The sequence below is a fragment of the Silurus meridionalis genome, chromosome 23 (assembly GCF_014805685.1).
Source record: "Silurus meridionalis isolate SWU-2019-XX chromosome 23, ASM1480568v1, whole genome shotgun sequence".
Classification (NCBI taxonomy): Eukaryota; Metazoa; Chordata; class Actinopteri; order Siluriformes; family Siluridae; genus Silurus; species Silurus meridionalis.
The window spans coordinates 17,473,755-17,486,261 of NC_060906.1; the positions used below are offsets into that span (position 1 = coordinate 17,473,755).

The 12,507-nt window shown below is 37.5% G+C and overlaps 1 protein-coding gene across 4 annotated transcripts in view; it reads right to left on the reverse strand.

Annotated features, from left to right (window-relative positions):
- The window catches only part of LOC124377206 (disks large-associated protein 2), a 122,694-nt gene that overhangs the window by 53,216 nt on the left and 56,971 nt on the right, over positions 1 to 12,507 (reverse strand). For all 4 annotated transcript variants that reach the window (XR_006924072.1, XM_046836583.1, XM_046836582.1 and 1 more), the window contains exon 2: positions 4,778 to 5,907. Coding sequence is in view for 3 of the 4 variants with exons in the window: in XM_046836583.1 (XP_046692539.1) it covers positions 4,778 to 5,836 (1,059 nt within the window). In the remaining variant the exon portion in view is untranslated. The remainder of the gene's footprint in view (positions 1 to 4,777; positions 5,908 to 12,507) is intronic.

Here is a 12,507-nt window from a genome sequence, read left to right on the forward strand (position 1 = left end):
ACTAACAACTCATTTGCAAATTAAAATACTGGCACTGCATATAAAAAAACAGCAGAACCAATTATTTATTCAAAAATGGAAAGTTATAACTATATTTAACTGCTACTGCATTTAAACCCCTGTAATCAATGCATGGTCTAAGTACCTCTTTCCCTTTTTTTCTATGAAGTGAGAGCAAACTGCTGCCAGAAAATTGAAAGATCTGATGTCAACAAGATTCACTGCATAATGTACATATCCTCCGTTTCATGCATTCATGAGAAGTAAAGAACAAGCTTAACTGCAAGGGGTTTTCACCCCCCTTAAGTAGGATTATAGGGAAGGCCAATGGCAAATGTGGGGAAAGTTCATGAAAAGCTTTAGTTTTTTTGCAATGCTTTAACAAGATCCTGATAATTACTGTGTCCATTTCAGGACTCTGTATGGGTGGCACACCACTTTCGGGTACTATAGTTAGAGTGTCATATTAGAGTGGAGTCTGTTTCTTTAGGAGGTGATATGTTTGTGTCTAGGTTTATATATTCATTGTATTTAAAGAGGGCTGGAACACAAAGATCTCAAAGGAACACACAGTGGGTAAACTGCACTTACTTATGGAGGAATAACAACTGCTTATCTGTACAGAGGATTTGATTAAACATTTGATAAGTTTTGCGCTGAAGTAAGCATTCATTTTAAAGTACAAACAGTTATGTTCCTTATTACTTTTTTTGTTTCTACTCCATTGAGTTCATTCAATAGCTTCAAGATTCCCTTTTTTATTTTGAGTGACTCTCTGAAGCCTTGCATACAGTATATAGTGAGTCCTTGCTTGAAACACATTCTCGATCTAATGAGCCATTTTGTTAGATTTATCTTTACTTGCCTTTTCACATGTTCTGATTGACATTATTCATTGAGCCCACAATAGGCTTTGAAAGTCAACTCATTACAAATAGCCATCGAGTGGAATAGCTTGCTGGGGAGTGTTTTTTTTTTTTCTTCTGCGCAGTTAACAGGTTGTTCAGCTTAGTCCTGAACCAATGTGGGTTGGTTAAAACTTCAAAAGTCTTGACACCAGCCGTTTGATAGTTGTGTAGTGGATTGGTAACAAAAGCATGCAATGGCCATTTAATAATGCACCTGTATAAATGACGGCACTTTTTCAAACAGCTCCTCTTTTTGTATGAGTGGGGTAAGGTGATGAATTAATAGCACAGTGATTCAGAAAGTCCTTGAATTTGCCTTTTCTGCAGAGGTTTGAAATGCAAACCTGTATATATGCAGTAAATATATTTCCAACTGAACCTTCCGCTGAAGAGGTTTGTAAAGGCGTATCAAATTACTGTGGTTTTTATTGTTGAATTTTTTACTTTGTTTATTTGCTTGTTGGCAAACTTGCATGGACTCTACTAAAGTGGAAGATATTTGTGAATGATGCTCTAACACTATTTTAAAATGATGCTCAATTCTCTCAAACTTACAGTACAGAACATACAGTATTTCAGTGGAAATCTTTTATACAAGCATTTACAAAAAATGTGGTATTCGTTAAAAATGTTGTAAAAATCAGAAAATGTTTGTATTTTATTTACGCTCACAGGTGTGTGTTAATTTACATAACTAGTTTACCTAATCTTAACTTGACTGCCTTCAAATTCATTTCTACACATTTATAAATAAAATATACTTTTGGGGTTTAAGTTTTTTGTTGTAAGCTTATTTATATGCTATTATCCAGAGAGATGGCGAGAAAAACATATATTGAAATTAATCATAACTGCCATAAAAAAACATTTGTGGCTGACAGATTTAATACTTGCTTATAATAATAATCATTATCATCATCATTATTATTTTTATTTCTATTATTATTTCTATTATTGTTTGAAAAACTGTTTGAAAAAATTACACTTTTTCAGTGTATTAATTAATTTATTGTAATAAATATTGTGCTACCAGCTGTCTGTTCAACTTTATGGCATTTTATGGGATCACTACAGTAAATGAAAATGAGCTGTGTCCAGAGCATGCTTTGCACATTATGGGTAATTAAGAAGATGAAGAATAGCCTTTATTTGTCACAAATGCATTAATGCTTAGTGAAATTCTTCCCTTCACATATCCCAACTTGTTAGGAAGCTGGGGTCAGAGTGCAGCGTCAGCCATGATACAGCGCAACTGAAGCACAGAGGGTTAAGTGCCTTGCTCAAGAGCCCAAGAGTGGCAGCTTGGCAATACCAAGGCTTAAACCCCTGACCTTCTGATCATTAACTCAGCACCTTAACTACTGAGCTCAACATTTGCACACAATTATGAATAAACCCAGTATGTACGTGCGGCAGAAAACTTTTCTTCAGTTTGGTTTGCACAAACATTTGCATATAACTTCAAAAGAAGATCAGGCCCAATGTGCTAATATCCAAAAACACAAACTATAATAAAAATAATAATAATCAAAATAAATAATAATAATAATAAATGAGCAGAGGTCACCAGTATGTACCAGAATAAAACATACTATGCCTGAGGGAAACCCAAAATGTAAAAGTTGAAAGAACTGTCCAGAAAACATAATGACACAGCTTGGACTTGCTAAGAGATTTGCAAGTCTTCACAATAATTGTGAGAATATAAGTCCTTAAATAAATCAAGTGAGATATGTTGAAGGAATGTGTGATTAATTGGAAGCTGACTAGAATTCTGGACTATAAATAGAGTCCTGTTAGACAGGAGGGAGACTGCTGTGATTTTCTGCGACAAATTTGATTACTATTTTGCTACACTTTAGCTCACTTTAGTTTAGAATCTGTTTTTACTATATCAAGTAATGTGTCCTCTTCATGTTGTTTGATAACCAAGTGGTTTATTATTTATTATCAGATACAAAAGCATGATATAGTCTAGCAAAATACTGTGAAAGAATCGTTTTTTTTAATCATCACTACAGCAGTGTCATCAAAATTATTATAGTCTTCAGTTGTCAAACATTAATATCACTCAGTGTTTAAATTGTGCAAAGTGATGTCATGACCAAGACAGAAAAAGAGTGAAATTGACAAATATTAATATTCACAGGTATCATCACAGAGAGTGATACATCATATCTGATACTGTTATAGACTAAACCTGAAAACAGTAACAGAAACAGTTATCAGATCTAATAAATCTCAGGTTTACACGCATCAGCAGGTCGAGCTGATCTAATAATCTGAAGAAGGATATAGGACTTGAGTTTATTTCATCTGATTTACCTTATTTTTGCTCTCTGGAGTAACTGCTATGTAGGTACATATGTGAAATGTGAATAGTTGACACGTTCCTGGCTCATGAATCAGGGTACTCTTTACCACTCTCTTTGGTAAGACTATAGTTACTTTCACAAGACTTTTAATGTGGACCTGAAGGCACCTCACCCTAAATATCCTTATATACAGTTCTGAATTTTTAGTTTGTTTGTTTGTTTATTTTTTGTCACCAATAGATAAGAACTTTAGCAACTTGAATCCTCAAAAAGTGTATTGTGGAAGAGAGTAAAATGCTAGTTCAAGTTAGTTTAACTTGCTGATTCACAATATATTGGATTGAGCTCACTGTATGGGCATGATCTCTTCATCTTACAATAAATTATGCTTTTTCTCTACAAAAATCTTCATCGAACATTTCTTAACAATGATCAACCAGTAAATCACAATCTTAATATTAACATTAAATACTTATAAAGCTGACTTGCTTAGGCTCTTGTAATTTAATGCAATAATTATTAAAAATTATTAAAAATTGGCTCAATCAACACATTAATCATCACCCTGCTAAACAGCATATTTTAAAAAAATCCATCAAAGAATATTTGTTCTTTTTACTATTCTGCAAAATATATATATTTGATAAACTACATCATATTGTATAAACTATATCAACTGTATTATATTAATTAGCTTCAGTGTTATTAGAAAATGTGTATTAATTAGTAAATATGTATTAGTAAATACTACAGAATACAATTGTGTAGTATATGATTATTATATCATTCCACAATATAGGTACAGAAAAGCACTACTAGAAAAATATAAAAAAATGATCACTCAAAGCATCGTTATCCATAAACAATGTCCTAAGTTTGTAATTAAAATCAAAATGCACTGAAAGAAATTCCCAAGGAATGTTGGAAGAAAACACAACCAAAGACCAGCATAATCCTTCAAAGTAATTTTAAAAGGCACAAACTGAATATTTGTTTCCTTTGGCTGCAGTAAGGCACTGGCTCAGTAAGGTATGTTGCCTGTTTTGCTGAGATGGCTTTCCAACCTGCAGCTTTAAAAACCCAATCAGAAAAAAGGAATAAGTAATAATATCAAAACCACAATTTCTTGACATTTAAAAAAAAAAAAAAATCAAGGTGAAGTATAATCTAGCATAGCATCGAATAAACATCATCTGTCTATTAAAGAACAAATCAGGCAATAAACCTATCCCTTTCTACATTAGAAATGATCTACATATTTTTAAAATGTACATTACAGTGTTTATGGCTATCATTATCTTTCACTACAGTGTACACTGTGGAGATGATATATCATTGTATGTCCTTCTTTGCAATTAAACTACAACTTAACTGAGACATATCAAATGAACACTGTTGTCTAATGATTTTCTAACATAAACTCTGCATTCCAAAGTAAGAAAAAAATCACAAACACTTTCTCCATCTGAACCATAGTGTTCACTTAATTTGAACACCAATCTTCTCACAATCACCAAAATTTTAAGTCAAAGATCAACTAAATACTCTACCAACCTGCAAATAGTGACTGGCACGTAGCGAGGACTTTAGATCTTCATGGACTGTGGCCTTGTCCAGGTTAAGGGAGGACTTTCTGTATGCTTCTTTGGCCTGGCTGACAGTTAGTGTGGACCAGGAGCTCCTTTTCATAAACTTTCCTTCTGGTGGCATAGCAAGATGTTCACAGGCCGAACACTTTACATCATTGCTGCTCTTGGAGGTTTTGAGTGAGTGGTCACCAAAGTGAGGACGTACAGATTCAGAGATACAATGGCCTGCATGGTGCCGGCTCATGCCACTGGGAGTACGGTAAGTGCCATCGCTGTCCAGGTTATCATCAGAGCTCCACCAGCTACCTGAGCGATGCTTGCGTTCCTTGCTCTTGCTGCGTTTGATCCCATGTTTGGATGAGTGGTGGCCACTGTGGTGGTGGTGGTGGGCTCCACTCTCCCCTTTAGCACCATTAATCTTTGATGAGCCCTCCAGGGAGTGAGATTTGGTGAAGAGTTTTTGGACAGAGTGCACCAGGTGCCGGATTCGTCCAGGACTCTCACTGCGTTGCTCGGGAGCGGAAGTTCGCTGGTACTGTAATGTGTGAAAACCATCGCGGTGCACTGGAATCTGCTTCTCAAATTGATCCAGGAGGTTGGCAGGAATGCGATTGCTCTTGCTGACAGCATGATGAGAGGCATATGATGAGGCAACAGCAGCAGGAGTGGCTGATGTGGTGATGGTAGCACAGTCATCTCGGGAGGCTGAGTCATAGTACTGGGAACCATAGTGCATTCTGGGAAACGTGCTGCTGGATATGTGATCGGCAGTGCCAGTGGGTTGCAGCACTGTTGGTGAAAGCATCATGCAGTCAGAGTGAATAGAGCTACGAGGAGAGTAGCGCTGGTGGTGCTGGTAGTCCATGGCACAGCTGTCTGTGGGGCTGAGCAGGTACGCGTGACGGATGTCAGATGAGTGAACGCCATGAATATCATGAGGTCGATCAAACTCCACCAGGCCACACGGGGAGTGAGGCATGGGGAGCTGATGATGCTGGCCACGGCTGCCCGATAAGCCCTTCATGTTCCCAGTTCGAGGCAGGTTTCTGTCCTCATTGAAATGTAGGGAGGGTGACCAAGGGGTAGGTGGGGGGTCTGTGAAAAAAATGAACAAAAAGTAAGTGGAGTGAAAGAGAAAGACTGCAGCACTTACATTATATTTTAAGCAGGAATCTTGAATATGCTAATTAGACTGTCCCTAACAGCATTGCTCATACGAAGAATAATCCGGAACCCTTATATACTCTTGACCCTGAAGCTCTTCTTTCCCTTTATTCATGAAGTCAATATACTTTACATACTTATCCTTCTCTCAGATAGTTGCAATATAAACAATACTGACTGGAAATGAAAAAAAACAAAAGGTCTTTTCCTTTTTGGAGATATTCATAGTTCTGATTCACAAAAGGTCTGTTTCTGATTCACTGTTTCTGAGTCACAAAAGACCTGAAAAGAAATTCTATATAACTAAGCGTAAAACTATTATACCCTCAACCACATATCTAGAAATTGTTATGAACCAGAAAAACTATTTATATACTGTTATAAAATGTTTATCAGATCTATTCTATCGATTATTTACTAAAGACAAAAAAATACAAAATGAACCCGATAATGAAACAAACAAGTAGATTTAATATGTTGGTTGATGGCAAACAGAGGACAGGTTTGTGTCAGTCTATATCGTTTGTTGATCTTACACACACCAGTCAGTGATATATAAAGTACACTATTCGTGTACTTAAGTATAAGTAAAATGACTCCTTTTAAATTTCCACTTTTGCAAGTGCAAAAGTACCTAATTTGGACTTAATTATAGAAAAAGTAAAAGTATTAGTCTATGCAAACTATATTCAAACACTTTATGCAATTTGTTTTAATCTCATGTAAACCTTTTTATCAAGGGTTTTCTAGTGTTACGGGCAACATTGAAAGTACCCTTACTCTCTGAAAACTCATGGGAATCATGGGGTTATGCTGGTGGTCTTGTAACAAGATATTTAGATTTAGCACAATTTATACCAGTATGTTCACTTAAAAGTAGTTTAGAACAGTTGGAGAAACATCGTGATTTTCTGAAATAGAGTGGAGTAAAAAGCAAGATATAAGACTAGAAAAGTGTACTTAAGTACAGAAACAAAGTAAAAATACTTTAACACTGACAGCAGCACTCAGTAGTTTATAGCACTAATGGCTCTAAAAGGCCAAGTCAGCAAAGACCAGTCCATAAAATAACTTCAGATGGTGCTGTTAATTACATGAACCCTAAAAATCTTTTTTTTAGTTCAGTGCCAGCTCTATATTTCACCTAATTTCATAAGTTAATTAACCTAATTGTTAGTCGTTTATAAATGTGACTCACTGCCCTTAAACATATGAGATAACATAGCGACAGACACTACTCTGGACTTAAAATTACGCATGGTCTGTTCAATTTTGCAAAGTAATGCAGATTCATTCTGATACCTTCCTTCTGTGTTGTGTTGTACTTGCCATAGTACTGAAACTGTATAGATATGATATTTTATTGTGTGTTCATGTGCCACATCATTGTGTAAAAAATATGTGTATAAATGTTTTGAAATTAAATGAATACTGAAGTAAATATATTTCTGTTTACATCTTTCTTAGATGCCTTTGTATAACAGTGAGTCTGATTAAAATCAGCTGCCTACACAAACTCTGTGTTTTAGAAGGCATAAGCTCCCTAAAGTGGTTTTAGAAAGAGATGCTCAAAATCCGGCAGAGAGGTCAGCAAGCAGTGAAATGCCTCAAATAACCTCCTGTCTTTCTCTAATACTGCTCTCATTCTGCCTTAGTCACACTCAGGGTTGGAAAATGTACTGAGAAATTATAGTTGTTATAGTGTCAATAAAAAAATAAATAAAAAAATTCAAATAAAAGGCGAAAGAATCCAGCAAAATTAAAGTCGGAAAGTTTTTAAATGCATTACAGTTTTTTCATAAATTAATTAATAACTTTTGAATATAGGACTGATACAAGACTTAACATTACAAATGTCTAAATTCAAATTCTACAGTTCAAAGTTATTAGCCAAAAAAAATGGAAAGGACATCCACTAGATCTAAAGACATTCTGAATATGCTGGTGTTAATGTACAGAACGAGGATAACCAGAGATGACAAAAGAAGACACATCCTTTACTCAAATAAAAGTACAGATATTCATGTTTTGAAAGACTCTGGTAAAAGTTACAGCACTGCCAACACCTTTTCACTCAAGTTAAAGTAAAGACATTTGGGCTCCGACATGTTCTTAAATAAAAAGTAGCCATTATTACTACCTGTTTTAGTGTCATGCTGGTAACTGGACCTCACAGTATCAATATATGAATACAAAAGAATTTTACATTTTGTTACATAATGAAGTTATTCAGGCTGAACAACCACCATATAGAACACAAGCAGAGAAGAGATGATGATCACGAATGTCTCTGTTCTGTGTCATGTTTACATTGATTATTCCTCTGTCTCATCCACATTAGCCATACTTCTTGTTGCCTTCTGTCTTGCTTGTTGTTAGCTTGATAAACTAGCCTATGTCTGTAGTGTGTGAGAGCCAGAAAAATTATACACCAGTAGTAGGTTTTTAAAAAAAGCCGTGCAATTACATGAAATAGGTTGATGGGCTGAAAACAGTGTGCAATGAGAAGCAAAAATATATTGTTCATTCACCAAATAGATTAAAACTAAAGTAACGAGTCTGGTTTAAACATGTTAAAAGTAGAAAGAACAGATATTTGTGTACAACAAATGTAATGAGTGAAAGTAAAAAGTAATAGAAATAGTGAAGTAAAGTACTAGTACCAGAAAAATCTACTTAAGTACAGCAACGAAGTATTTGTACTTCGTTACTTCCCACCTCTGAGGATAACTGATTTAGTTTTTAAATTAATCCCCAAAAGTACATTTTACAAAATATTTATGGTTACAGATCTTTTGCAATACACTAATGAGCCAGAGTTGGCATACACTGTTGTCATAGTAACCAGTACAGAAAACACCAGCAATATTTAAAGGGTTTTTTTGTGGTTGGGAAAGAAAAAGAGAGCCAGACTAGGGAATCCTTCTTTGGGTAGTGAAGGAATCCTTTTATTGGCATGACTGCCAATACAAAATGAATATCAACTGATTTTTCATTTCTACATATATAAGAACCAAATGGTACAAGGCTTAATTGTGGAACCTTTTAAATAGGCCCATTTGTTCATTTGGCTCATTCATTCATTCTGAGTATTGTTTGATTCTGATCCTCTTTTAATGTCTGTCTATAGTGAAACCCAGTCAGGCCAACATTTTTATTCAATAAAGGCACATTGTGCCAAACGGATGAATTTATTTAATAACCTTGCCTGAAAGAGAGGAAAATGAATCTTGCATACACATCCAGTCCTTAGGCATTGCAGTAGATGAACTCAGAACTCTCTACACAATACACAAACTTTCTCCTAAACCCCAGAAACAAATGGAGTATCTGATTTGTCTAATAAGGGTATTATTCAGATCAAAGAAATAGACTTGTAAATATGTCTTGAAGTCTGACCCACTGGCAAGTAGATCTTGATGAAGGCATAAGAACATCTCTTGCACTTGATCAGAGATACTGTTCGGTCACAAGGTGATTTTTGACACAGTATTTACTTCGTTTTATACACTTAGTGTGTGTGTGTGTGGGTGTGTGTGTGTGTCAAGACTCTACACACTGTCTGGTGCTTTCAGTTTTAAAAATGTCAAATGTCAATGAATTTATAGATCTGAGCTGCAGAGCTTTCTGCAAGTTTAGAGCACTATTGAATTATCAAATGTGAATGTTCAGAAGGCGATGGTAATTCTATGAGCAGTGGATTCTGAGATGCTGATCAGAAGGTCAGAATGGGTTCAAGAAGGATTTCAAGCTGCCAGGGGTGCTGTATCACTGACCCTGCGCTCTTTCCCTAGCCCCCTAACAAGCTGAGATACATTGAGAAAATTATTCACTGTCACTGCTAAAATGGACCCACTATCTCTTCTCTGTCTGGACCCTAACCATTCTCTGTTCCAAAACCTAGGGGGTAGAACAAACGTCCACTGTCTGTCCAAACATCTGAGTCATTGATCTTCAAACCAAACAGTCAATTACAGAAAACATTAGCAAGTTTGATGGACACCCTATGAGAATCTCCTGCAAAGATTAAACTCTATGCTGCTGTGAGTCAGTTTATAAAACCTGTATAATTTTACAGGAACATCCCTGCTATATACCTAAAATACAACCAATACTGAGACGTTTGTCTAGGCACTCTTAGTGCCGGTCCCAAGCAAGGATAAATAGGGAGGGTTGCGTTAGGAAGGGCATCCAGCGTAAAAACGTGCCAAATCAAACATGCCGATCACAAAAGAGACATTCATACCGGATCGGTCGAGGCCGGGGTTACCAACGACCGCCACGGGTTTTGTTAGCCAACAGGGTACTGGTGAAAATTGGGCTACTGTTGGCCGAAGGAGGAGAAGGAAAGAAGGAAGACATCTACAAATATGGCAGGGAACCCAGGTATGCCCAGGTGTGGCTTTAAGGAGAGGAATGTGGAAGGGCAGATGGTGGTAGATTTTGTTAAAAGGATGGAAATGGCAGTGGTGAACACTTATTTTAAGAAGAAGGAGGATCATAGGGTGATTTATAAGAGTGAAGGGAGGTGCACACAGGTGGACTATATTCTATGTAGGAGATGCAACCTGAAGGAGTTTGGAGACTGTAAGGGAGACAGCTAGAAAAGTACTTGCTGTGAGGGTTGTGAGATGGAGGAGAAGGAAAAATTCTGAAGTGAGATAAATGAAGTGGTGGAGAGTGAACCTAAGAAAGAACAATTGGCGATTGTGGCAGACTTTAATGGGTATGTAGGTGAAGGGAACAGAGGTGATGAGGAGGTGATGGGTAGGTATGGCCTTAAGGAGAGGAATGTGAAAGGGCAGATGGTGGTAGATTTTGCTAAAAGGATGGAAATTACAGTGGTAAATACTTATTTTAAGAAGATGCAACCTGAAGGAGATTGGAGGCTGTAAGGTGTTGGCAGGGGACAGTGTAACTAAACAGCATAGGATGGTGGTCTGTAGGATGGTTTTGGAGGTGAAGAAGAAGAGGAGGAAAGGACTGAAAGAAGAATAAGATGGTGGAAACTGAAGGAGGAAGACTGCAGAAGTGATAAGGGAGACCGTGATAAGAGTGACATCTGGAAATAGAAAGGTAGACAAAGAGACGTGGTGGTGGAATGAGGAAGTGCAGGAAAGAATAAAGAGAAAGAGGTTGGAAAAACAGAACTGGGATGGACAGAGTAATGAGAAAAGTAGGCTGGAGTACAAGGAGATATGGCAGCAAGTAAAGAGGGATGTGGCAAAAGCCAAGGAAAAGGCATATGAGGAGCTGTATGTAAAGTTGGATACTAAGTGGATTTATACTAATTGTCCAGGCAGAGGGATCGAGCTGGGAAGGATGTGCTTCAAGTTAAAGCAATAAAGGATGGAAATAAAAATGTGTTGAATAGTGAGGAGAGTGTGTTGAGAAGATGGAGGGAGTATTTTGAGCAGCTGATGAATAAGGACAATGAGAGAGAGAGAGAGAGAGAGAGAGAGAGAGAGAGAGAGAGAGAGAGAGAGAGAAGGTTGGATGATGTGGAGATGGTAAAGCAGGAAGTGGATGGGATTAGTAAGTAGAAAGTGAGAGCAGTGATTAAGAGGATGAAGAGTGAAAAGTCGGTTGGACCAGATGACATACTGGTAGAAGCATGGAGATGTTTAGGAGAGATGGCAGTGGAGTTTTTAACCAGGTTGTTCGGAAGGTGAGAGGATGTCTGAGGAATGGAGAAGGAGTGTGCTGGTACCGATCTTTAAGAACAAGTGAGATGTGCAGACCTGCAGTAACTACAGGAAAATTAAGTTGATTAGTCACACCATGAAGTTATGGGAAAGAGTAGTGGAAGCCAGGCTGAGGGAAGAGGTGACCATCTGTGAGCAACATGGTTTCATGCAGAGGAAGTGTAAAGAAGGTCAGAAGAAGTTGCATTGCATGTTTGTGGATTTAGAGAAAGTGTACAACAGGGTGCTGAGAGAGGAGTTATAGTATTGTATGAGGAAGTCAGGTTTGTCAGAGAAGTATGTGAGGGTGGTGCAGGACATGTATGAGAGCAGTGTGACAGCAGTGAAGTGTACAGTAGGAATAACAGACTGGTTCAAGGTGGAGGTTGGACTGCATCAAGGATCAGTCCTGAGCTCTTTCCAGTTTGCACTGGTGATGGACAGGTTGACGGACGAGGTCAGACAAGAGTCTCCACGGACTATGATGTCTGCCGATGATATTGTGATTTGTGGTGAGAGTAGGGAGCAGGCTGAGAAGAGCCTGGAGAGGTGGAGATATGTGCTGGAGAGAAAGGGAATGAAAGTCAGTAGGAGTAAGACAGAGTACATGTGTGCGAATGAGAGGGAGGGCAGTGGAGTGGTGTGGTTGCAGTGGAGAAGGTGGAGGAGTTCAGGTACCTGGGGTCAACAGTGCAAAGTAATGGAGAGTGTGTTAGAGAAGTGAAGAAAAGAGTGCAGACAGGGTGGAGTGGGTGGAGAAGAGTGGCAGAAGTGATTTCTGATAGAAGAGTATCTGCAAGAGTGAAAGTTTATAGGACTGTAATGAGACCTGCGATGTTGTATGGTT